The 25,584-nt window shown below is 42.0% G+C and overlaps 1 protein-coding gene across 3 annotated transcripts in view; it reads right to left on the minus strand.

Annotated features, from left to right (window-relative positions):
• VPS8 (VPS8 subunit of CORVET complex) overlaps positions 1–25,584 on the minus strand; it is a 95,727-nt gene that overhangs the window by 39,659 nt on the left and 30,484 nt on the right. For all 3 annotated transcript variants that reach the window (XM_064457151.1, XM_064457152.1, XM_064457153.1), the window contains 20 exons: positions 24,267–24,347; positions 23,014–23,184; positions 20,923–20,997; positions 20,207–20,242; positions 19,072–19,162; positions 17,921–17,967; positions 16,943–17,032; positions 16,500–16,546; positions 15,755–15,977; positions 14,715–14,804; positions 13,266–13,317; positions 12,940–12,982; positions 12,142–12,214; positions 8,897–9,016; positions 8,235–8,306; positions 5,489–5,608; positions 4,235–4,291; positions 3,733–3,815; positions 2,278–2,362; positions 1,145–1,243 (listed from right to left, as the gene is read on the minus strand). In XM_064457151.1, the coding sequence (XP_064313221.1) occupies positions 1,145–1,243; positions 2,278–2,362; positions 3,733–3,815; positions 4,235–4,291; positions 5,489–5,608; positions 8,235–8,306; positions 8,897–9,016; positions 12,142–12,214; positions 12,940–12,982; positions 13,266–13,317; positions 14,715–14,804; positions 15,755–15,977; positions 16,500–16,546; positions 16,943–17,032; positions 17,921–17,967; positions 19,072–19,162; positions 20,207–20,242; positions 20,923–20,997; positions 23,014–23,184; positions 24,267–24,347 (1,755 nt within the window). The remainder of the gene's footprint in view (positions 1–1,144; positions 1,244–2,277; positions 2,363–3,732; positions 3,816–4,234; positions 4,292–5,488; positions 5,609–8,234; positions 8,307–8,896; positions 9,017–12,141; positions 12,215–12,939; positions 12,983–13,265; positions 13,318–14,714; positions 14,805–15,754; positions 15,978–16,499; positions 16,547–16,942; positions 17,033–17,920; positions 17,968–19,071; positions 19,163–20,206; positions 20,243–20,922; positions 20,998–23,013; positions 23,185–24,266; positions 24,348–25,584) is intronic.

Consider the following 25,584-nt stretch of genomic DNA (forward strand, 5'->3'; position numbering starts at 1 on the left):
TGGCTCACTCATAATGCCAAACAATTTGGGCTGTATATACAATACAAACAGAGACAAGGGATACAGTAGGAGACGAATGAAGCAGACACAAGGAAGCAGCGAAGTAGACAGCAGTTTGCTCAACTTGGAAAGCCCAGTGTGGAACCACAGTTGCTTTGATAAGGTAGAAATGAGCCAGGCCCATTCAGCCACAGCACAACCATCACACCACCACCAATTCCCATAGGCTCTGAAAGCACATCTGGAGCGTGGGCGTGAGCTTAGCGAGTTGCACATCACAGCTGGATTCATAGCATTTCTTTGTTTATTGTCTTTTCAATCATTTTCTCTCTTGGTCCATTTTCTCATTAGTCACGCACTACTTGCAGACGCAGGTAGAGACTGGAAGTATTCTGTATCTTTCAAATGTAGCTCGTACTTTTTTGTCCACCCCAGAGGACACAGGCTTCTGTGGCCATTTTCTGCTAAGTAGTATAGGCAAGTGCATGACTGCTTGTTTTACAGACAGAGTTACTTTATGGGCTTATTTCCAGATCACCCTGGAGGGGACTGACACCACCTTGTAAGAACTAGAGATATTATGGATTTCCCATGTCTACTGACCAGACAATTATTTCAGACATCTCCATCCCCTGAAGCAAAGAGAGATTGCAGAGATAGGAAGAGTTATTAGCTAGGGAAGTCTAGCAACAGTCTGTGTCGTACAGTAGAAGTCAAGACCCCATCTTCCCAGAGGTTAGAAGTGCCAGGGTACCGAGGTCGAATGCTATTACCACTGTAAGATGAGGAATTTGATACCACAGACTGATGTCAGTGATGTCAGCATCCTGACCTTGCTGTTGCTGCGTGCTCAGGAGATGAAAGACTTGCTAAATGTTCCCTTCCCTGCTACACAGCGCTCACCAGCCACTATCCTCTGATAAGGTCCCATTATCCAGAGACCAGTACTTGAAACCAGGAAACCAAGGAGGCTAGTCTGAATTCAAGAGATGCACTTTGATTAATATATGAGACTACTGAACCTTAAAGTGAGAACTTCCTAAACAGTTGTGATTCAAAATTGTGACATTTCTGCTTACAGAACAGCACTAGGCAGATCCAACAGGAGTTGGCAGGAGCTCAGATACTATGGGATACACCGTACCTCTATATGTTCCAAAGCTTTCTGCCACACTGACTGCTTTTCTTCAACACTGTAGCCAGGCATGGACAGGATGTTGTGAATATAGTTGAAAACTTCTTCCTGTATGGCAGAAAACCATAAATGGGATAGTATGCTCTGCAGCACCACTAACAGCATTAGATTTTGCTAAGGGACAGCATTTCAAACAGTCTTAGGATGACCTCAGGGCTAGTCCTCTCTTAGCAGGATAAGTTATCTGCAGGTGAGATTATATGTCATCAAACTGTTCCTCTTGACTTTTTTCCCCTGGCAGTTCTTCAGGAACTAAACTGATGCTAAATGTGTTAAGCACTGAAGTCAAATGGAATTGTTCTTCCACTATTAAAAACATCCCCCTCTTACTCACAGGGGAAAAGGACAGGACATCACTCTTTGGCTAGGAGCACAGGCAGAGAAAAGAACACTGTACCAGAGGGTAAGTCAGTTTCCCTAGCATATTCCTGAATTCCTCTTCGACATTAGCCCAGGTTCTGCCGCACTGTCTTCAGCTCAGATGCTCTCCTGTACTGTGTTTTTTGACCATCCCACTATCACAACCTCTCTGTTCTGACTCCTTCACCCACACAACTTTCAGTATAGTGGTTTCATAAGGAGCTGGTGAGATCAAATTTGCCAGACTCTCCTCCCAACTTCTGTTGGTGATAGGGAAGAGAATACCTCAAACACTGTGGCAGAGATGCAACTGATGCACATGCAGAGGGTAATTGTAAAGAGATAGTAAGGGCAGAGAGACTCTGCCCAGGGGGAGGAAAAGAGGGAACTGATGGCAGAAACAAATAAGTATTGCAGTTAACAACTCTTGCCATAAATCCCACCTTGCCCTCAGGTTTTATGTATTAGCATTGTTTAAATTTAAAAAGAAATTAAAAACCCTGAAGTTTAAAAAAACCAAATCAACTCATCTCCAACACGCACACAAACACAAAAAAAACCATGACTGTAACTAAGAAAATGCAACTGTATAAGGAAGACATTTTTTTAAGATAGAGAAGTACGACAGAAGAGCAGGGCTGTTGTGCCCATTCACACTCTGGCCAGCAGGACAGGCTGTGTTGCTATGAAGAAGAAAGGCCAGAAGCACCAGATTTACTCACCTTTCTCACTGGATCACGCAGGTAACAGCCAATTATTTTGTCATAGCGAAGCTGTCGTTCGTACATGAACTCACAAATCTGGTAGCTGAAATGAAAAATGCTTTCCACATTAGGAGAAACAGACTCACTCAGCTGAGTCAGCAGAATACAAGTAGGTAGCACAGATCCAGCACAGTTTGGCAGCACTCAAGAGAAAACACAGCATATTTTACAAAAAGCATTTGGAAGTATCTTACATTAATGTTTTCAGCGCACAGGTGGGGTGGCTCCAGTTTACATATGCCACTTAGAGGAAGGTTGATAGGCTGATTGGCCTGTGCCTGATTCTTTTGGGGAAGTTATCACACAGAACAGAGAAAATCAAAGTTACTAAGGTGAGAGAGGCAAGGGTCAGAGGGCAAAAATCCTTAAAGAAATCAGTTTTCATAGGTTCTGCTGTTCATAGATCATCCTCCTTATTTCCGTAACACACTCAGCTCTAAGCTAGGCCAATCCACAATATTAATTTGAAGAAATACACTGAACATGACTCAATAATGTGTTATGACACAGCTTCCTACCTTCAGATTTTAACAAACATCTTTAGTATTTTGAGACTTAGCTAAAAACAGATGTAACTGAGGCAAAACAGATTAAAACTCTGCGAAATAACATTACACTATAGGTCTTTTAGCTCTGATGGAAGTGGCCAAGCTGGTGGTTCTGGCTGTCAAAACTCTCTGAAGCAAAGAGAAAAAAAATGCATTGCTTGAGTCTGAAAAATTTGGTTAGTAACTCCTTCCAGGACACACAGGAAAACAGGCATGGCATAGCCCACCGCTGCACTTCTATCCCTCTGATCCTTTATAGTATGGTGGATTAATTCACATAACATCCACATGCAATACTTGGATGAAGATGCCCCTCCCTGGCTGACTCTGTTCAGGCATGACAGACTCTTTCTGGAAGCGTAAAGCATCTAAAGGAGATGGTGGAAATTTTTAGCCTTTCCAGACACTGTGTTTGTCTCTCCTACTCAATTCTAAAATGAGTACCATGGGGGTGGCTTCAGACCCCTTCAAGCTTTTAAATCCACCTGTGGATCTCACCCCAACGAGTCATCTCCATCTGGCAGTGGTAGAGCATTCAAATATACAACTTTACAATACAGTATACCTTTGAACAAAGCCTGGGCTCTAGGATAGGAAGTGCCAAAACTCATCAAGCCCCACAAGGTTTCATGCTGAAGGGTTTCCACAGCTCTAACCCCTCTTTTCTTAACAATGCCTCTGTAAGAACACCCAGAGGTAAGACAGAAAGACTAGGACTAAATATGGACATATTAAGTGAAGCATATGAGAATGCATAGGGAAAATAATCCCAAACACAACTGCAAAGTATGAACAAAAAACGTGGAGGAAAAAGCTTTGGAGGAGATTTAAAGGCAGTATTTATATATTGTACACAGCAACTTACAATTCTGCTTTTTCTGCCATTTGGATAAGACGGCTCTCTTCAAACTGTACTATCCCTCCTGCCTGGAGCAATTCTAAAAGGACCTGCAGATATTGAAGGCCAGTTATTTATATTGCAGTAGTAGCTGGACAGCCAGCGCCATTCAGAAGTACACTGCTGCTGCTCTGTTAACCTTTGTATTAAGACTGGGCTTATTTTACAGATTATTTTTTTTAATTGATTGTCCATTAACTATGAAAGTCATGTGCTTATCCAGGACTTTTCTTACCTCTGTTCTAACTGCTGTCAAACCTCTCCTGTGCGCAATGCTGGGGTAGGATCCTCCTTCACTCCTGCTGTGTACAGCGTTGCCCAATTCTTCCACACTGGCCACCGCTCCTATGCTAGGTGGCTGCTTTAGCATGCAGCCTTCAGCCAGCATACATTCCCAACAAGACTGACCTTTGCTCCTCAGCTTGGTCATACCTGGTGCTTAAAGAAATGTTCCCTTGAAGGCCATTACCTGTTGCCTCTCTGAATGGCGGGAGTCATCATCCGGACTGCACAGAAATTCAAGGACCTGTGCAAGGATGTAGACATTAGCATGAGTTAGGCCTAGTTAGCATGCTCGTTAGCATAAACCTAACAAGCAAATTGTGAATACTGATAATGGGAACAGCAAATCAGAACACAACAGTGCAATTGGAATGCACTGTTCATCTGTGAGGTACTCTCTACTTAGTCCTGTAATTAAGGACACTTAAGAATACTGGAGTAACCAGGAACCTCTGAAAGACTCCAGGGAAGGAAACCCATAACTCTGCACCAGGATCTAGAACCAAACTTTGGGGAACCCAGGGAAGACAGAAGGACTCAAGGGACCCCATAACCCTGCCTGGGACCACACACCAAATAGCTGGAACCACTACGCTGACCCTTTTGACTTCTCTCCTGGACTGTGCCATCCCTTCCAGAAAAAACAGGAAATTGTGTAATTTATAAAATTCAATATATCTGTAATTACATTGTTTAACCCAGGCCTATTCAGCCTCCATAGACTACTTTAGTCCTAAATTATGACATAAGGACATATATTTTCTAACCTGTTTTTTTATAGTGTTCATATACCCATATTATCATCAAAGCGCAACTGCTGTAGCCATTGAAGCCACCTCCTCAGTCCCAGGAATTCCTGGGACTTAAACTGGGATATAAACTTAACCTGTGCAAGCTTTAGGTACGCACTGGTGCATATCAGCCTATTTCAAACAGCAGAGAAGGATGGCAGCGATGCAAACTAGAAATTACCAGCTATGTATACAAGCTCTATAAGCTCACTAGTATCATTTTAGTTGGCATCCTTTATCTCCCTATCCTGGCATCTTCATACACATAACAAGTGACGACAGAGCCACCAAAATGCTCACTGGGGCTTAAAGATAAACAGCTTGGGACTTTGCTTTCTCTCTCCTGACACACTAGTGACCATAGGAGTCTGTCAATCCACAGACATGAGCAGAGGCTGTTTCATCTCCTAAGACCTGACCCTATTTCTCACACAATTCCAGCAGGCAAGCTGAAATATGGAGCTTACTGTGCTTTTGTGGTCTCTCCTACTCTGCTTCTTTGAAACCACAACAAAGTCCCAGCAAGTTGCTACTTGTTTTATAATGCACCAGTCCTTCCAGAATTGCTTCAGCCCACAGCACTAGCCACACTTTCTGTGGTGCTGTCCCCTCTTTGGAACTTTTTCCATGCCTCAGAAAGGAATACTTGCCTGGTCAAAAAGCGTCCTGTTCACAAACAAGGTGTTGTTGGGCTTGGCAAGCTGACGGGCAAGGAAGGTAAACAGACAGCCAACCTGCGATGGGGTGAAGTCAGAATTCTCTACCATGACCTGAGAAGTATTAGAGACAAAAGGGAAAAATAAAACACAAGTGATTGATTCTGCAGATGCCTTTGGGAAAACAATCAGGACACTTCAACAAGAAATCCCTGTACAATCATCATGTCTCCTCCTACCCCAGACATCTATACAACCTCCTGGTGCTAGTCCATCCTGAAGGTCACAAGATAAGCCACCTTCCATGGCATTTAACTGTGTTACCTGAAGACACAGACAGTGGATGTGTCGCTGCTAAATCACCTCTGAAGAGGCTTGATCTCTCTGCCATACAGTCAAAGGAAGCATTCTTGCATGTCCCTGATTTTTGGGTGCGAGAGCGCTCTAAATCCACGTTTATCTCAGTCTCTATAGTCTGTGCTGATCACTGGACACGTAACAGAGCTTCTGAGCAGAGAAATGTTGTCATGTGAGGAAAATAGATAATATTAATAATTATAGGAGAAAAAAACCCCACATTTGACTTCAAGCCCCAGGCGCTCAGCACTTCAATTGTGATATGCAGAAGAACTGATCAAATGACTATGAAATGACTGTAGGTTTGGAGAAAAAAAGTTTCTCATCTTGCATTAAATTAGCTGTTGGTTTATGAATATTTTGAGAAACTTGTGGCTGTGCTGACTTGACTTGAAATTACAGAAGAATGGAATATATATGAGTCACTACAAAAAAGATTTGAACCCTGAGAAGTGCTTGTTACCTGTCTGGCATATTAAAAAAAAAGAGCATGATGTGTCCCAACTTAGTGTCTCATACTTCTAAAAAAATCCTAAACACTAAGGGAAAGTGAAATGTCCATTTGGAGAGTTCCCCTCTAAGAGCAGTAGGTTTAGCTGGGAAGAAATCCATCACTTGAACAACTCTGTCAGCTAAAATCTAATAATTGCTCTAGGAAAGCCTAGACATGGAGCATCTCATTTTATAGCCTCGTTCACCCTAAGCTTGGGAGATAAAATCGATTTCTTAAAGTGTCCTGGATTTCCAGATCCCCATGAGATGCTAATGGTTATCTTACACAAGCAGAGGCAGACAGGTAAAACACATTAAGGAATCAAGTAGAGCTCTGCTTGAAACATCAGCTAATGCTATCATTCTTTTTTAACCTTCATTTTCTGTTTAAAAAGGCTATTTCATACAGGAACCTAGTCAGGATGGCGTTAGCTAATAACATTAAAAATATGGCTCATTAAACCAGTAGGAGCATTTTATTCATTTTGGGTTTGTTTTTCACAAACTGGGTCCTTGTCAGTCCATGTGAAGGTGAAAATGCTGTACCTCTGAAACAGGGCAACCATACAGAGGCTGCAGGCCAACCATGTGGACTTTCTAAAAGATGATATATTTTGCAAAGTTTAAATCAGCATTACTAGAACATCTGTGTTGACCAAATTATTTTAAAAGCACAGCTACCTCCTAAGCGTGGGGGTTTTTTAAATGATAAATTTAAATAAAATTCCAAGATATCTTTTATTTTTATCCAAAAGGAGAGTAGATTCCAGACCAAGGAACGGACAGTTCTCGTAACACAAATTGTTTGCCTGCAGATGCATTTAACCCTGCAGAACTTCTCACAATCGCCCTCCTTTTCCCCTCCAGGAGCAGGGTTGAACTCTGTTGTGGTGGACATTTGCTACGTGGCCAGCAGCACAGAGCAGAGCTGTAAACAGCTCGATCCAGCCTACGCAGCGCCAGAGGAACACACCCCACAGCAGCTCCTGAACACAGCTGTAGTATGCCACCTCCTGCTGATGGCAGCAAAAGACACAAAAAAATCATGGTCTAACCCAGAACAGGACTAACATCCTTACAGCAACGTCCGACTCAGGTGGTCTCACAAAAGTTCTCCCATATTGGCATTATCTCAGCCCCTCCAACACTGCCTACTGCAGCAGCGCTTTCACTGAATTCACTCCCTGCTGCCCTTGCTCTCATCTAGAATGACGACAGTGACAGGGAAACGTTACTTATGATATGTTTATACATAAACAGCTTCCAAGTGGAGTTACTCATTATTAATGCTGACAGCTTTGAAGGGGAAAGCAAATGGCATTTGGCAGTGATAGCTTTTAATGAGAACGTTCATTGTTAAGGAACACGGTCTGCAGATGACAAGTGATTTCTAGAGCACCAGGCTGCTAACTCTGACATTCCTCTTCTCTCCCATTTACTAAAGATAGGCCTGTCATTCTTGGTATGTTACAACCCAAACACAGCATTTAGAGATACAGAGAGCAGGGTTTTATCAGAAAAGCATTGGCATCCTGCCAAGCACAGGATTCCTGGGACCTTTTTTCCTGCTCAGAAGGAATTGGGGAGCGGAATCAATGAGAAGCACATAAAAATAAACTTAATAGTGCAGGGAGAAGAAATTTGACAACGAAGTACAACCCACGTGAAACCACAGACAGGAAATGAGACCTCTCTGTCACCATATTTAACGTGCATGAAAAATCACTTTCTAATATCCAACCGACAGCCTTGGCTAGGTGAATCCATCCTGCAGGCTTCTCAGAGGTGTCATCCAGAGGAAACACCTCATCCAAATTACAGGCCTTATCGCACGGTGTTGTACATAATCAGTCAGATGTAAACACAGATGTTAGTTTTTAGGTACACTCACTTTCAGAAGTATGTCCACAATTCTCTGCTGATACTCCACAGCTTGCTTGTCATTCTTGAAGTCTTCAAAAGTCTGCATGAGGCAAAACACCAACACCTTGAGAAGAATGCTCTCCACTGGCAACCCCAGAAATACAAGCAAACACAGAGAAGCAGCCATATCATAAAGCTGACGATGTTTTTAAAACCTTTCTGTGCGCATCACCTAAGCAGCAGGTTCCAAGGTATCATTTGCTCTTTTGTAACTACCAAAATGGTTCTTACATATTCAGATAAAAAGTAACAGGTCCCAACAGACAGAGGAAATGCAAGAAATTTGGAAAGGAAGAAAAATCAATCTTTATCCAGGAGAAAGATGTAGGTACTAAAACACTCTTTACAAATATATTATTCTTTTTTAAAGATGGACTCTGTTACCAGAGTCTTCACTGTATAATGTCACGTTCATAAATTTATATTTAAGGACATAGGGGACTATTATGATATTCTCCAATATCTTATAGAACACACATCAAAACTGTTTCTGCATCAAGTCAGTAACTACTGGCTTAGCTAATGCATGAACTTTTTAATAGGAATCTTACAGATCATGCAACCATGATATAGACGATGATAGAATTGACAGGGCATTTTTTCTCTTGGAGGAGATCAGCAAGCTCTTACCAGAGCAAGAACATTAAGGAATTCCCGAGTGTCAAAGTGCAGCAAGGTACGAACATGAGGGTACACCTCTTCATCCACAGATCCTTCAGTTGAATGCAGCCGGATGAGAAATTCAAAGACCTGCAATGAAAATTCAAACAAACACAGCAGATTTCCTATGGATTTCAGATCACCGATAGCACAAGCACATGGGAAAGCAGCATTGTTACCTGTTTTGCAGTTAAGCTTTAAAGAACCTTGGGAGTCAATCAGTGTTCTTACTTGAATAATATTTTCTACTGCTTGTTAGTAGGAAAAAAATTCCTCCTCCTTAGACTTGCCAACCAATTTAAGGTCAACCAAAATTTAAGATCCAGCAAAAAATTAAGGCTTATGCTTGCAGACCGAAGCGTGTGAAATTAGCTAACTCCCTCCCCTTCCTGGCAGCCCTCCTGAGAAGCTGTGCAACTCCTTCTTATCCAGGGTACAGCTCCTCTCCTTGTCAGGAGTTCTCTTTGGAAGAGCCAGTCAATCTGCCCCCTCACTTTGAGGCACAAAGCTTTTGGCACTGCAAAGACCGACTTAGGTGCTATTCAACTCTCTTAGCTCCTCCACTGACTTTCTAGTTCCTGAAATTTGAGCATGCCTTTCAAAATGAAGGCAACTCCCTTTACTGAACCACTGACAGAGGGTCCAGAATCTACCAGGGAACAAACAGGTCAACAACGGCTCCAGTTGTCTCAAACATGCTCACAACAGATCTGGCTACCAGCAGAAAGAGAGCAGATAGCTGCAGACTGGCTAGTGCTCATGAGTATGTGTTAGGATACACGCTGGGATCCCATGGAAAACTGACAGGCATTAACACTCTCCAAGCCATCCTCAGGAAATGCCACATTCTCTCATTTACTCCTATTCCGAATTAATTTTTCTGTCACCACAGTGGCAGTAAAGCCAAGAGAAGTCAGCAGCTTGACTTTCAGACCCATAACCTTGCCTGTTAGCATCCTTGAATATGACACCCAACGGCCAGCTGGGAACTCTTAAGAAAACAAACCAAAACACCCAGACTGTAGCTAGAGTGAAGTGGATTCAAGTATCCAGACAGAAAGGTGTTACTTAAGCCACACTCTCAGGAATACTATCAGAGGTCATAAAAAGGAGAGGTTGATGGCACCTCCTGAGTACTGCCGCTGGTTGGGTGTAGTGCTTTAGCCCCAGCCAGCAACTAAACCCCACGCAGCCACTCGCTCGCCACCCCTGCAGTGGGATGGGGGAGAGAATCAGAAGAGTAAAAGTGAGAAAACTTGTGGGTTGAGATAAGAACATTTTAATACTTGAAATAAAGTAAAGTAAAATAGCAGTAGTAGTAGTAGTAATAATAATAAACAAAGCAAGTGATGCATGATGCAACTGCTCACCACCTGCTGACCAATGCCCAGCCCGTCCACAAGCAGTGATCACTGCCCCCTGGCCAACTCGCCCCAGCTTATAGACTGAGCATGGCATCATATGGTATGGAAGATCCTTTGGCCAGTTTGGGTCAGCTGTCCTGGTTGTGCCCCTCCCAGCTTCTTGTGCACCTGGCAGAGCATGGGAGGCTGAAAAGTCCCTGGCTTAGTGTAAATACTACTTAGCAACAACTAAAACATCGGTGTGTTATCAAAAGTATTCTCACGCTAAATCTAAAACATAGCACTATACCAGCTACTAGGAAGAAAATTAACTCTATCCCAGCCAAAAGCAGGACATCAGGCTATCACTTCCCCTCAGACCTTGAGCCACAGTGTGTTACTGTGCCAGCTCTAGTGTGGGCAGGGGACAACTTGATAAGGACAATGGGAGAGGGCAACAGCCTAGTGCTTGATGCAGCAAAGGGAAGCAGACTGGTTTGCACACCCTGTGAGGGAAGGGTTTGCAGTAACCCAGAGCTACACATACATATAGCTACAAGGTCTGGATTAGAAAACAAAACAAAAAAACACACCACCAACCAACCAACCCTGCAACACCAAGAAAAATGCCACCCCACAAACCAAAAAAATGTGTTTCACTGTAGTGCAAAGAGAAACTGCAAAACAGGAAGTACTTTTGCTTACTGAAACCCTGAAACTAAAGTGAAACACTAGAGACCAAAAAAAGTTTGCAGTATAACTGGCCAGAAACTCAGGAAAGCATTTTATGAGCACAAAATGATGATCAGGAGCATCCTTTAAGAAATTGTCAGAGGTGATTCCAAAGGAGTTAAGCTTTGCCTTAGGCTAACCTTCAGACACAGCTTAAAGAGAAATACTCAGCTTGAGGGCTCTGACGGAAATAAATTAATAAGGAAAGGAGATTTACTTGGCAGTGAGTAAGCCAAATTTCATTACATGTAACCTGCATGTCTACTCGTACTTTTGACATAAGTTCACTGTGATTTTAGCTAGGTACTCTCTCCCTACCAGGAAATCATTAAAAACATGCTTGCACCTGTCCTGAGCAAATATATAAGGCATATGCAATAGTACATGTTGCCTTGAAACAACCTGCCAATCTCCTGGGCAATCCAGATGGAAAAAGCTATTCCTCCTAATGTGAAAGCTACCGTTGCAAACTCGGAACAGTGTGATGGATCCGGTCAGCCAAAGATGGTCCACTGAACAGGGTGGCGAAGAACATGAGGAGATACACCTCAAAAACCAAACCTTGTCCAAAAGGAGGACAGTAGGCTAACCCTGCACTGTCACAGGATAATAGCAGCACACAGAAACCTTAAGGCATAAGCTGCTGTCCTAAAGTACCCTGGGAAGATGACTTGGATGTTAGGTCACAGTTCTTCCTAGAGAGACTAGGCAGAACAACAAAAGAACGAGAGAAATGGGTAGTCAGCCTCTGCTCAATCCCGCCTTGCATGCATTTGAAAACAGGGAAGGTCCTCCCATATTTGACACATCATAGTCAGGTTTAGAAAGAGACAGCTACAGATTTCTCGTAACTTTGTGGTAAAGAATAAGGAAAAAACCAATCAAAACTAGTGCTAGTATATGTTCCCACATCCCAGTTTACAGTTGAAAGAAAAACATTAAGTTTAAATGTTCGGATTGCAACAACTATTTGATTTCATTCTTTAAAAGTCTATTTGGTATTTACAGTGGTATATACTCATATCCCAAGGCTACAGCTATCAGACTGATAATAGTTTTCTATCAGAAACCCATGAAAGAAGACATACGCAGCTTCTAAAAAGCTTACATGGGAAAGTCTCCTTCCACAAGGTTGCTCACCTGATTTTTAACCAAAGGTACCAGATCTTCAGGAATATCACCCAATGGATATGCACGGCCTGCCAAGCAGCAGCTATAGAAAAGGAGGGGGAAGGCATTTTTAGTACGTCCTGACATTAAACAGATTGAGAACAGTTTATTTTTTGAGTTAGTTTTCAGGATGCTCTTAAAACAAGCCAAACAAATTTATTTTGTAAATCATGAAAGCAAGCATTGCAGAAAGCACTGCTGTTAATACACAATAAGGTATGCCATTCCACAGCAGAAAAGTAATGGGGAAACTCAGTATTTCTCACAAAAATCTTTACTCTTGCATTTTAGGAAGCAGTAGTAATGCAGAATCTAATGTTCGCAATCTTGAATAGGTTTCAGAAAGAGGAATTCACTAACTAATCACTACCGTGCAACCTCAGAATGTCCTCCTGCAAACAACAGGCAACACAGTAAGCAGCAACTGAGCACAGCTACCCCAAAAGGCATGGCAGAAAGGGCTAAAATAAGGAGCACTGTGTCACACACAGGACAGAGAACTCACACTAACCAAACTCTAAAGATAAAGACATGGTCTTGGCACATCAGCAGTAACTAGCTCTAAGTCTCTGACTTCATCCTTTCTATCCACTCACATGATGTGTAACAAGAAGCCGTTGTAACTTTGTCAGCTGTACAAAGTAGCCATTGCTATTTTACACAACCTCTCAGACCTTGAAACACACTATAAGATTACGCAACTACAGTGAGCTAAAAATCTGGTGCCACCACTAGGCAACACATCACACACTTTGTAGGGGACCTTACCTTATATATACAAGCAGCTTGTTGCCCATTACCACCTGCTCATCTGCAAAACAAAAATTGTCACCTTTTCTTCACGAGGCAATGTACAGAGATGCAATTCTTTTTCCCAGCTGTTTGCAAAACATCTCATCTGACACAGAGTTTTACACGCAGTAAATTGGGCAGCTTTACACACAGTAAGTAGTACTAGAACACTTTTCTGTTCTCCAAGACCCTTATATTCGGCATGTACTACTTTTTTGCATCTCTCTGTTGGAAGTAACTAGAGATATTCAAAGCATCAAATATCAAAACTAGAAACCCTTTAGAAGGAAAGAATTCTGTACCTGTGAGAGACTTCCCAGCATTCAGTGGAGGAACAATGACTTTGAATAGTTTCTGTAACAAGAAAGACGACAGTGCTCAAACAGCTGGAAAAACTCGAAGCAAAGGATCTGTGTGGTTTCCTACAGAAACTCTGCTTTCTCACCGTGTCTTACAATTAAAAGGGGCAGAAGACACCAAGATGTGGCAAAGGATACTTTTCCCAGCTGCTGTTATGACATGAAAACACCAGCCTTCATTCAATCAGATCTAATCTTAACACAGGCCACACTAAAAAAACAATGTTCAGTAGTCCCAGAAGTAACAGTCAGAGCATAACTGACCAGCCCCACTTCTGTTCCTGATTCTTCTGCCACCAGATATGATGCAAACCTTCAGCCTACCTAGTAGGGACACCAGAGAGCCTTTAGTCTGGGTATGTAGAATGAGGACTCATCTAAATACTTAGCTCTAGAAAGCAAAAAAGTTATTTGTACTCATACAGCTACTGTTAGGTTTCCAGAAGTCCTTTTTAAAATCACGAACACCTAGTCTCCTTCCTGAGACAAATCAAATGAGATTGTAACTGCTAAAAACTGCACAGTTCGAGATTTTCACACTCAAAAGGACCCAGCTCGCTCTTTCAGCAGTACTGAGAGAATACCAGCAGCGCTTCCATAATGAAACATCTTGATGTTACAGTTACTGGCTTTAGGAGCAACTGGTATATCAGGCACATCTTCCAGATTACCAGCTGTAGCATCAACAGGGCCTTCAGTTACAGCATTACATTGAGTCCTGTGCTTACTGTTGCCAAATCACACCCAAGTGCTAAGAATAAAGCTCACCTCAGTGCAAGGACTGTTTCTAGCTTTTTTTCCTGAATTTCACACACACGTAAGGTCACCCTTTGTTTCCATTACTCTTTAATACATATTAATATACCATTGTGTCAGCAGAGGAAGAATGGTATGAAGGAAAAAAAGCATGAGGTGTACATAGAACCTCTCACACTTATACCCCCATTAATCCCATTGTGCAGAAAGTTGATGCTTTCTCAGCACATCATGCCACATAGGTCAGGCTCTCCACCAGCAACAAAGCTGTGTCTGTTAGCAGACAGTTTTGCAATGCAATCTCCTTAAGTCATCATGTTATTCTCTTCTGGTGCTTTTGTTTTATATTTATTTATTAACATGACTAAACTTACTGCTCTAACTTTGCAGAGCATTGCTACCTCAGCAGGGAAATTTGTGTACTAAAGCACAGTAATTACAAATTACTTTTCTCCTCTATTGCATCTAGTCAAATAAACTGCATATATCATACATTATTTCTCCCTTGAAATGAAAAAGAACAAATATATATACACACTGGATGAGAAGATAATGCACCGGGTTTGGAATGCTGTTTCTCAGATAGACTGTGTGCTGAACACACAAATAACTCACTGCACTGAGCATCTTTCCTACCTCCATTGGACTAATGAAGTCATTCATCCCACTGTTGTAGACATAGATCATGGCATCATAGAGACGGTTTTCCCAGCACAGAAGAACTACCTGCAAGGCAAACAAGGTACAATATAGATATACAGCCGCTCTTGGCTCACAGTCTTCTCATTGCCCAGTCTCTTGAATACAATCTCCATCATGCAACAGTACGATATAAAGCAGAAAGGGAACTTCCACTTGCAGAACTTGTCTCTGCAAGGACCTCAGCTCCCCAAAGGGAGTATCCAGCTTATTGCTCACACAGCAAACACGGAATTTAACTGTCTAGATTCTAATATCCATAACCAGCATGAGGTTAAGGAATTAGAAAAAGCAAACCAGTTCTTCAAAACACTTGGTTGCACTAGTTTGCCTTTTGGTTGCGTTAGTAAATAATTTTGTTGAGTTCCCAAGCAGTTCCCTCCTTGGAATGGAAAGCCATGCTGTGAGAATAAGAACTGGCCAAGGAAAACAGGACCACCCAGGAGGAACACCTCCTTGCTCCAATAACTTTGTCACGCAAGAGCAAGCAGCTTAGCAGAGCAGGCTGGCAGGCAGGCACCAAACTGACAAATGCAACACCAGTTTTTTTGTGCCTCTGCAGCCTTTGATGTTAGGTAAGGTACTCAAAACAGGAAGGACTGATTGTGAATACCAGACTGATTCTGATGGACTAGTAGCTTCCAATGCATTCAATTGCTGATGCATTAACCTAAGCCAGGACACAAAATGGGGGAGCAAACCATGTTTATAGGAGCATGCATGCTACAGGATGGACACAGCCACGCTAAATAATTCCCACATTCATTGAATTTGATCCCAGGGACACAGGCCTAAGTTCTGTTACAAATTAGTGACCAAAAGGCATGAATGGATTCAACTGTGTAAGTCTTGCCTGTTGAAAGGCGACATCCTGTTTTCCACAGGCTATGCGGTGCTTAAACGCACAAGAAGTTTGCATCAGTGGCTAGGGGATGCTGTCTAACCACAGGAACTCAGTATGCAATATAACAGCTCACCTGCTGTATGTCTAAGCTGGTGATATCCATATGCACAATGCAGGCTTCTAAATTTTCCAACCTGTTCTTGTCTTGGAAGTGAAGCAGCAAGTCCTTCATCACTTGAGCTGTGATTCCCATCAGCTTATCACTTAAGATATATGGCTCCAAGCACTCCAGAAAGATGCCTTTAGCTACAGAATTCTCACTCATTTTATCATATATCTGATTAAATAATAGATCCCTAGGGGGACAGAAGCATTTAGTTATCAAATAATCTCATTACAGTCTCCTCTTATCTACTTTCTGAGGGCTCCAAATTAAACTCCATTTGCTCTGTATTTCTCAAACTCAGGAACTGAATGCCCTGTTCAGCTTATACTGACACAAGTTACAAGCAGCTACACAAAATAAACTGGCTATGGATGTTGCAGCAAAAAACCTGCTGTTAGAGGGGAAATGATGATGACAGGAAAAATCTATCAAGGCAGCTTCTTTCTTAAGGGGATGGTGTGGGGGAAACAGTTTAAAGCAAACTTTTCTTCCCCAACATATCAATGAAAATTTAAGACACACTTATTTGAGTACTGAATACCCTGATTTTAGTATCAGTTTTTAAGCATTCCTCTAAACTGTGATGTTGTATACGATATGACGATGATGTGATGTGATTCCTCTAAACCATGTGATATCATAGGAGACAGCACTCAGAACTACGTGGGTTGGTGGTCTGCCTTGGGAGACAGGCTTGCAAACTCAGACTTACGTGCGCTGGAGTAAGAGACAATAATCAACAATGACAGGCACCACATCCTGCAGAAGAAACAAAGCTGTAGGGACTGGCAAAAATCCTGCCAAACAGCACATCCTGCAGAGCACAAAATGAAGTTCGGCCAATAGGCCAATACAGAGCAGAATCAATGAGTTATTTGAATCAGCTGGTAGCTGGCACAGTTACAGGTTTTCCTGTATGCTGGTTCATATGGAGAAAAACTCTAGTCCCACTTCTGTAGAGGATGGGGAGTACAGGTTCTGCTCTGCTGCCTAGCCATAACTAAGTCCTGATTTCATTAGTACACACAACAGGTGAGAGTTCAGGTGAACCACAGCAATATTTTTCAAAAATAGACAACTAATTTTTGCAGCACAGCAAAGTCTGATTAAAAAATTCAAAAGATCTACACAAGAGCATCCTCTGGAGCACCATACCTGAAAATGTTGCTCCATAACCTGGATTTTCCCTTGGTCAGGACATTTCTTCAGAGTTCGATCCGCGTAATGGAGAATGATTTCAACCATCTGAATTACAATAAACAAAAAAAATTCATTCAAGTCCTACAACAGAGGCCCTACTTGGTAGCACGTTTAATAGACTGACTTGGGGATTGGCAGCACAGTAAACACTGTTGTCCCATTTTGAGTATGAACTAGTGTGGGCAGGAAGGACAAGAGGGAATAGGCTGCCAAAAGACAATGGCACGACATGGCACAGAAGTGGACCAGTGGGATACTGAAGGCCTACACTAGCCTTAACTGACCAAGAAACCGGGTAGCCAGCCTGCCAGCAAATTTTCAGGCAGATGAACTCATCCTGAAGCACAAGGCTCACATGGGCCATGTTTTTACCAAAAGCTTAAGTTATAGTATCTTAAACAGCAAAACTTATTTACCTGCAATTAAATTCACATTAAAAAAACTTACCGCTGAATAATTATTGCAATAATTGTGTAATTTAAACACACTCTTCCCAGAAAAAGGTTCCTGTAACAACTGAAGAGGATCAGTTGAAGAGTTTATTCCATGTCCATGTATACATAGAGCAAAGTTTCCATCCTGAGAGTCAGTAAGTTACATGCTGATGGACGCTTGCCAACCAAAGATCAGGAAAATCTGGAGTTATCTACAAAAAAGGTTTCTCTCCACTGAGAGGGGACCAGAGATCTCAAGGCCTGGATGATAATGTCATGCTTTGATTTGCTAATGCTGCAGATTTTATCCCCACCTTTACCCAAAAGGTATTTCTAAGTCTCTTCTAAAATCTGACTCACAATCTTAGCAAGAGAGGCATAGGTACATGTTCTAAAATTAGTTGGATTAACTTCTGGAGGACAGAAGCCATTCCCTCCAGGAACACAGTATCACATCAGCATACATGAAAACCCCATTAGGAAGAGATCAGTGACTCACTCTGTCTGCTATGACTGCTTTCCGCTTGCTTGTGTCCCCAGACAAGCCTAGAAAGAAGGGGGGGGAGCGGGAGATGAAGCTTTTCTCATCTAAGCTACCGGTGGAAATACAAAAATCCCACATTTCAGATGCTAACACGACTACTCTTGAGACACAGAGGTCAGGATATCTAAATGCACATTTCTGTGTTCTGCTTTTAGCCCACTTTTCTTCTGAAGAGCTTATTCTCCCAGTGTAAAGACTGTTCCAGCACAGCAATGACAAGAACAGATCCGAGTGCTGTCTAACATTGAGAAAACAATTAATGGAGGGCTGTCAAAGACTGTGTACATAAGGCTAATTGCTGGAGGATGCTTTGATGCAAAGAAGCTGAATTCAGTGCACTATAGAAAAACATCTTAAATGCCAACTCAAAAAGACAGTAATTCTTTGAATACTGAAAAACTATCTGCTTAATTGCATTATATCCATGCATTAAAATGAGACACATCTTCATATACTAGCAATTTCACAGCAGGAGGATCTTATCCTGAGAACTTGAGTCTCATCTGTCAAAACCATCAGAAGTTATTTGCTGAAAAGTCAGTATGTCCAGTCCAAATCAGACCATTCAAGCAGCAGTTTCTGGCATAATTAACATGTTTATCATAACAAGCTAAGTGCTCAGAAAGCATCCTCCTTCATAGGAAACATGGTGCCAAAACCCAGCAGTTCTTTCAGTCAGTTGTATAGTCAGAGGAGTCCTGAATGAAAGTACCTGCTTGGCAGAGCTGACAGAACATCACACTGAAAATTAGCTACAGGTCATGCATGACCTTCAGGAATATTTTGGCAGGCTAGATATTCAACACCTGGATCCACCTCCTTCACGGCAAAGTGACAACAGATAGGAGTCAACACAGACCAAGTCTGATTTTCATTTGAAAACAGCAGGCTGCTAAAGGGACTATGACTCTCAAAAAAATCTCAAACCAATCCATATACAGGTGGTGTTTCTGCCAAACACAAAGTAGCACATCCTACTTTCTGTTCTTAAATTCTCTTCCTCTTTTTCCTCCCTGAAAAAGTTATTTCCATACATGCATAAGTTTAAAACCTTCCCTAGTGGTTTCAATTAAAAAAACCCAAACAAACAAATTCCCCAAACTTACCTACTACAGCCTTTGCTTTTCCTTCATAAAAAGACCAAGCTAGAGTCAGGGCATCAGTGAGACGCTCTTGTTTCAAAAGGTGGTCAACTCTCTAAAATAACAAGTAATATTGGACCTTAGTATTACAGAAAATGTGATCCCCTCCCATTTAAGATCAGCATTTCCTGGTAGTGGGTAACGATCCCTGACAGCAAGGGGACAGGAAACCTTGGAAGCTCTCAATACACGGCAGTAAAAGACAGCGTCTCAAAAAGATTCTTTCACATGTACATTTTCTGCCAGACAGTTAAAAAAGACTAAGAAATGTCAGGCCCCAGTACATCCAAGTCCCTGTGGGCCACATTTTAGGTCAGGTGCTTGATGGATGGAGACCCACGGCATCAGTGAGTGTCTGCCATCACAAAGAAAAGTATTTTCCATTCCCCATCCTTGCCTCATCACTTAGAGCACAACAAACAACTCTGACATGTTTTCAGCATACGGGTGTACTCATCCTACCCTTTATTTTCTCCTGAGATCACAGTCAACAAGGATTGAAGTGGATCACAAGTATTTTCTGCTTTAAGGAATTATTAGAACACAAGGTTGAGTACCATTAGTCTTGGTATGTTAGGTCAAAATGATAAAGTACTGTTTGAGAAAGAGAGATTCCATTCTGTACTGCAGCAAGAACTAACCCTCCGCTTCACACCCTGATCCCCCACATACTCAATTACAACTCTTGACAAAGTGTCCTATGACAGAGAGGCCTGCAACACAACAGAAACCATACAGTAATTTAGAAGGAGGTTGGCTCAGAGCATGTAACTTCTGATTGACTTCTGAATTCTAGGAAAACCAGTACAAGAAATCATGGGTCAAAACAAGACTTTTCAATAACAGTTTACTAAAGCAAAGTGGGTAGTGAATGGCTGGAGGGAAAACTAGCAGAGGGAAATGGTCTTAGTAACTGAAAGCAGCAACGGTATAATAGCTCAACAGAGCTGAACTGTTCATATTTTGTTAAAGGTCCTGACACAATGTCACATGAAGGAGTTTATAATCAGGGGTGAGTACAAGAGCTGTAAAGCAGGTAAGAGGAAAATTGGTGAAGGTTGCTTCAAGGAGAAATGTAAGACTGGAAAAAATGACGTACCTCTCTCCAGCTTCTCAATGTTATGACATGAACAGACTAGAAAAGAAAATTTTAAAAATAAACTTTAAAAAGTTATTTCCTTAGGGTAGCTTATGCAGTCTGTGGTATCCCACAGACCCAGCAGAGCATGCTCGTACAGATGAAGCCAAGTAAAGCAACCATCAAGCTTGGCATGGCAGGAATAAATTGGATGTTTACACTTAACAGAAAGCATCATTTACATGGTCTTACAACCCATCTACTCCAAGATACCATCCCTCACTTCTTCCCCTGCTTCCACATGCCATCCTATAGGCCACGTCTCTGCCTTTTCAGACAGCCTGCACTGCAGGACAGGAAAAGTGAATAGGATATTCCTTTTATCATTCCGTGCAATAAGGTACAGCTTCCCCCGCTGTCTTATTTTCTTCTGTTTACTCACTAGCACATTTAAGACAGAGAAATTGAAGCTTAGGACAGCAGAGATGTGAGTAAGGTAAAGTCTACCCTGAAGAAGCATGAACCACGATACTGCGGAACTATGACAATGTCTTTCTTAGCCCATACCTTGGCTAAAACCAAATTATTGCATGTTTCTTTAATCTCATTATGTAAGTGCACAAAGAACCCATCCCTGATTCACATCTCCATAGAATAAAAAATTGCCCTTCTCCAGAAGATGAGCTACCATCAACAGTGAATGCCCTGTACTTTTAATAAAAACTCCCCACATTTACCTTAGTTCCAAGGTAAAAGATCTGACCACCACAGCTGTTAATGGACTGATAACAAGCTTTTTCTCCAACCAATGCCTACAGGGAGAAAAATTACATGCAAGTAAAACTGCTTTTTGTTTTTATAAAACTTCCCAATGAACACATGTACACTTGAACTTTAGAGTCACTTTGTAACTCAGAAATCAAAATGAGGACTGGGAGAGAACACCACAGGTTGCTGGGCAGCTGTAAGTAAAAAAGGTCTGCTGTTACTCCTTCCTGCTTGTGAAAGCAGCTTAAAGTGCTACTGAGCTCTGGCTGCCCAGAAAACATGATGGAGTCATGAGGACCCACAAGTAGTTCTCTGTGTCTCTCCTCAGATGTAAAAACAGTTTTGGGGGCTCTTTCCTTGCCACAAATCTTCCTCAAGAGCAAATGTGTAGGAGAAACGGATGGAAAGAATATTGTTGAAGTGAGAGTTGCTACAACAGAAGTTGGAATGCCAGTAACCAGCATTCAAAGGCTGTATACGGGCACATTCACAATGTGAGAAATGGAGGATCACATTAAAATTAGAGATTTTACCATAGTGCGTGGGCAGTGCTTGCTTCCCACTCTACTGCACAGTTTCACAAGCTACAGCTGATTGTTCTGTATTTTTCTCAGTCTGGTCAGGTAGGGAAGCTTCGTGGATCTCTTCCTACTTCTAAAAAGTGTGTCCATTCCAGGGACTGCTGTAATAACACTTCAACCTGCTCAGCAGAGAACCTAAGGCTGAAACCGCAGATATTCCCTGCATCTTTCTTTAGATGTTGCAGTGGAATGATGGGGTCTGAAGGTCTCCATCCACAAACCCAGGCACCTCTGAAACCAGAATATGTCTTATGGGAGTAGCAGCCTCATCTAAGATTTGCCTTCCAGAGGGTGTGCAGACCTATCACAGGAAAAGGTGTATTTCTGACCCTCTGAGCCATGGAAAAAAAAAGCTCCCTGTCAGAAGTTGTCGACCCAATTGCTGTGAAATAGGTTGTCTTGTAATTCCTACAAGGGAATTCCTGCAGGGAAAGACACTGCCTGTTTCATATCCTATTTCAAAATGGCATTATAGACTTTAGATCTCATCTGCCACATCCGTGGAGTCTGCGAATTAAGTAGGGGCCTCTTCTAGACTCACAACAGCATTTTAACAGGCAGCACTTATTTGGTTCCACCAGTTTTTCAAGTAACATGCCTCTGGCTTTTTTGGTAATCACCACAAGTCCTCACAGGACACTGCAGAGTTTCTGGAACTGAGTGAAAGGCTCTGAATGACAATATATTCTAGCAAGGAGAGCTCATATACTACCTTAGTGCCAATCTCTAGCTACGTTCTGTGAGGTTGTGCCTGGCAATTCCGGATCATGTGGCGGGCAGTACATAAGCTAACTTAGACTAGCGTCCACCTTCTGACTTTTTCTTCCTCAGTATGCACCTGCACCAGAAAGGATGACAGCAAGGCTAGCAGTGAGAAGCAGATAAAGCAGTGAAAGTCAGATAAGCAGGAGCTATGTAGATCTAAAGGCTGCGAAGGCTCCTCATAGCTATCACTGTTCAGACTGGAAGGAGCACTCTGTTCCTTGGTGTTCAAAGGGAACCATGACAGAGAGATCTTTTTTTATGAAATCCTGCCATCTTGCACTGAAGACACTTCTCCTTGGGCTTCTGGAGCTGAGTCATGACCACATGCTGGGCTTGAAATGCAGATCCAAACTACAGACTCACATGAGCCTTCTGCTAATTGTTTGGGTCAGCAAGTCTCACAGAGCTGGAGCAGAATTGAATAGGAACCATATCATCCAGCTGCTGAATGTCAGAACCCCTGGGCTATCTCTGGTGAAGCACTGGAAGGCTTGAACATGAAAGGATGCGTGCCCTTTCCTACACACACTCTTGGCAAACTGTTTCCAAAACAGAGAAATTTATTTTCTACTGAAAGCAATAACTTGTCCCACAATCATGGCTTTAAAAAAACCTCCACAACTTTATGGCAATACAAACACCACATCAAAGCAGGCTTCCACCTAGGGCATATCTGAAACAGTTAGCTAACACAAGTAGGTCATTTGTGCCTACCAGGGCTTCGCTGACATTGCCTCCTGTAGCCAGTGATTTGAAGTGGCTGCTGTTGTAGACTAGCTGAACTTCTGAGATCTCTATGGTCTCCAGCTCCTCCTGTGTCTGACGATCTATAACATGCAGCTTCTCCACACTGTCCAGGAGCACTGCTGTCCGTGAGTTTATCCACTGAAAAAGCCACAAATCGAAGATTTCAGCAAAGTATACGCAATTAGAGGCCAACTAACCAGGCTCTGGCCATATCCCTGTCTATCAATACCGGGAGTTTTAGGATGGCTAGTAGCTTTGTTACTATACATGGGCACTTCACAACAGCAGCCATGTGTAACTCCAAGGTAAAGACACAGAGGTTCCTTCTGAAGTATCAGCTTTAACACTGAGAAAAATTACAAGGAACCCTCTTTGCAGAACACAACTGTAGACAAATGGCAATCCACCAGAGTACTTGTCCTCTTGGTGAGGACTCTTTATGCTCTAGCACACTTTCTGTCCAAAGTTCTCAAAAACAAGCCTACTACAATGCCTGTTGTCAAATCCCTCAGGAGGTAAATACAGCATCAGGAGGCATTAAAAAGAGAAGTAGTGCATCTAAGTTTAACTCAAAGCTTGTCATTCATATTCTGTGACTTCTACTTTTATGTTCCATACCCTTCAAATAAGGTGGCTTTTTTTCACTGCTTTTACAATTTATTTTTTTTTAAACAGCCAAGCATTTTTGTTAACAAACTTCAAATTCCAACTGATGTTGATATCCATTTTGGTATTTTGGCCTTTCGCATTTTACTCATATTCTGTAAGTGAGTTGAACAATTTGTTTTGGTGAAAGCATCAAACAATTATGGTGCTTTAGCAAGCACACACATATGGAAACACTAGAATTTTACTGAGCCAATTACATAGAAGTTTGCATTTTTTAGTAAGAATATAGAATAAAAATCTTTCTTGTCAGATTCTCTCTGGCTCTTGAAAATATTTCCTCAACAAGGCTACCCCTCCTTCTCAAGAAAAGGCAGTACTGTTGCCTTCATGCTACTAATTTTTTATACTTTAGCTACTGCTTGCTATATCACTTGTGCTGGTTTTCCACTAAGTCCCAAGTTTAAGAACATTTTCAGTTAGTTAGCCCCAGGTAAACACAGCCACTTCTTATGCTACATTTGTAAAGCCAATAGTATAGAACTAAGGGTTATTGAGATACATTTACAAGAAAACTAGTACAAAAAAAGCCATTCTGTAGTATTGAGACTTACAGTAAAGTTGATGAGGTCGTAGTGTAGATGAAGCTGCCTCTGCTTAGTGACATGTATGGCACCAGTATCATCTCTCTTCACCTAAAAGAGGAATCGGACATGGCTGACTCAAATTTCAAGACTTTCTTCAGCCCAACCTCTCTGTTCCCATAGGGCATTACATCAACTCTGGGAGCCTAGGGCTCCCCTCAGACAAGCACAGTGAGCATGCAGTAGCAGCACACACGCTTCTCAAGTGGAGCGTAATGTCTCAGTTTCAAAAGCAGTCATGTAAGTGAGAAACAGAAGGCTCTTAGAAGGGGGCAGTAAAAATACATGCCCTCTGCTGGATCCATTTTATATCATTCATTTGTACTCTGAGAATTGTATGTCATAAACAAGCTGGCATTATATGTACTCAAGGGATTTTCCCCCCTTGCCCCACCTCATGTATTATATAAGGCAATCCAGTTTCTAAAAGAGGGGGCAAACCTCCAGCACTCAGACAGCACCAAAGGAGGACTGATTGTCATTCACTGACTCCCAAGGAGTTCAGCCCCACTGCAATACTGAAGGGAGATGTTGCATGACAACTCCCAGCAGTCAAGGGTTCTCTCGCATTCCGTGCAAGAACTACCATACTTTCTGCTTGTAAAAGTCAGAACTACAGAGCGCTAATGTGAAACTGGCTTTAGCTCATCATCATTTAAAAAAAGCATTCTGCAAAGAAAAATAAGGGGTTTTTTACATTTTGACAATTTGAAGTACAGCAAGAGGGACCTGAATTCAGGTAACATGGTTGCTGTTTAGTAACCTATAAGCAGAGCAGCACCACTGGCCATAGCTGAGCTGGGTATTTGTGCAGAGGCTCATGCTATTGCATGCACAGACATCTCCAGCAAGGCAGGCTTAAACGTACGCCCTTTTCTTTCTCCCCAAGTTTACCAAGAGAGAAGATAGAGGAGAAAGAGGATTCAATCCAGACAACACAATGCCTGGGTGCTTGAGCAAAGTTAATGTCCAAGATGATAGCAGAGCTGGGAAACAAGTTAGCACTCCAAAGCCAAAATGCTACGTTTTCTGAAGGCCTGGGTACTGCTCTCATACTGAAATCAGACATGAAATCATCTTAAAACAATCATATCTGTGTGTGTAATTTCTGCAGATCTAAACAGGATGAGCAGCTTGCTCTAAAGTCACGTACCAATTGGACCTGAAAGCTGTTGTCTCTTAGTGGTTTATACAAGTTTTTTTCAGACTCATGTTTTAAAGCAAAAAATAAAATGGTATCTCAAATTCACATGATCTCCCTGAAAACAATCCACATTCTTCCACCTCC

This window comes from Phalacrocorax carbo, chromosome 7, assembly GCF_963921805.1.
Source record: "Phalacrocorax carbo chromosome 7, bPhaCar2.1, whole genome shotgun sequence".
NCBI lineage: Eukaryota > Metazoa > Chordata > Aves > Suliformes > Phalacrocoracidae > Phalacrocorax > Phalacrocorax carbo.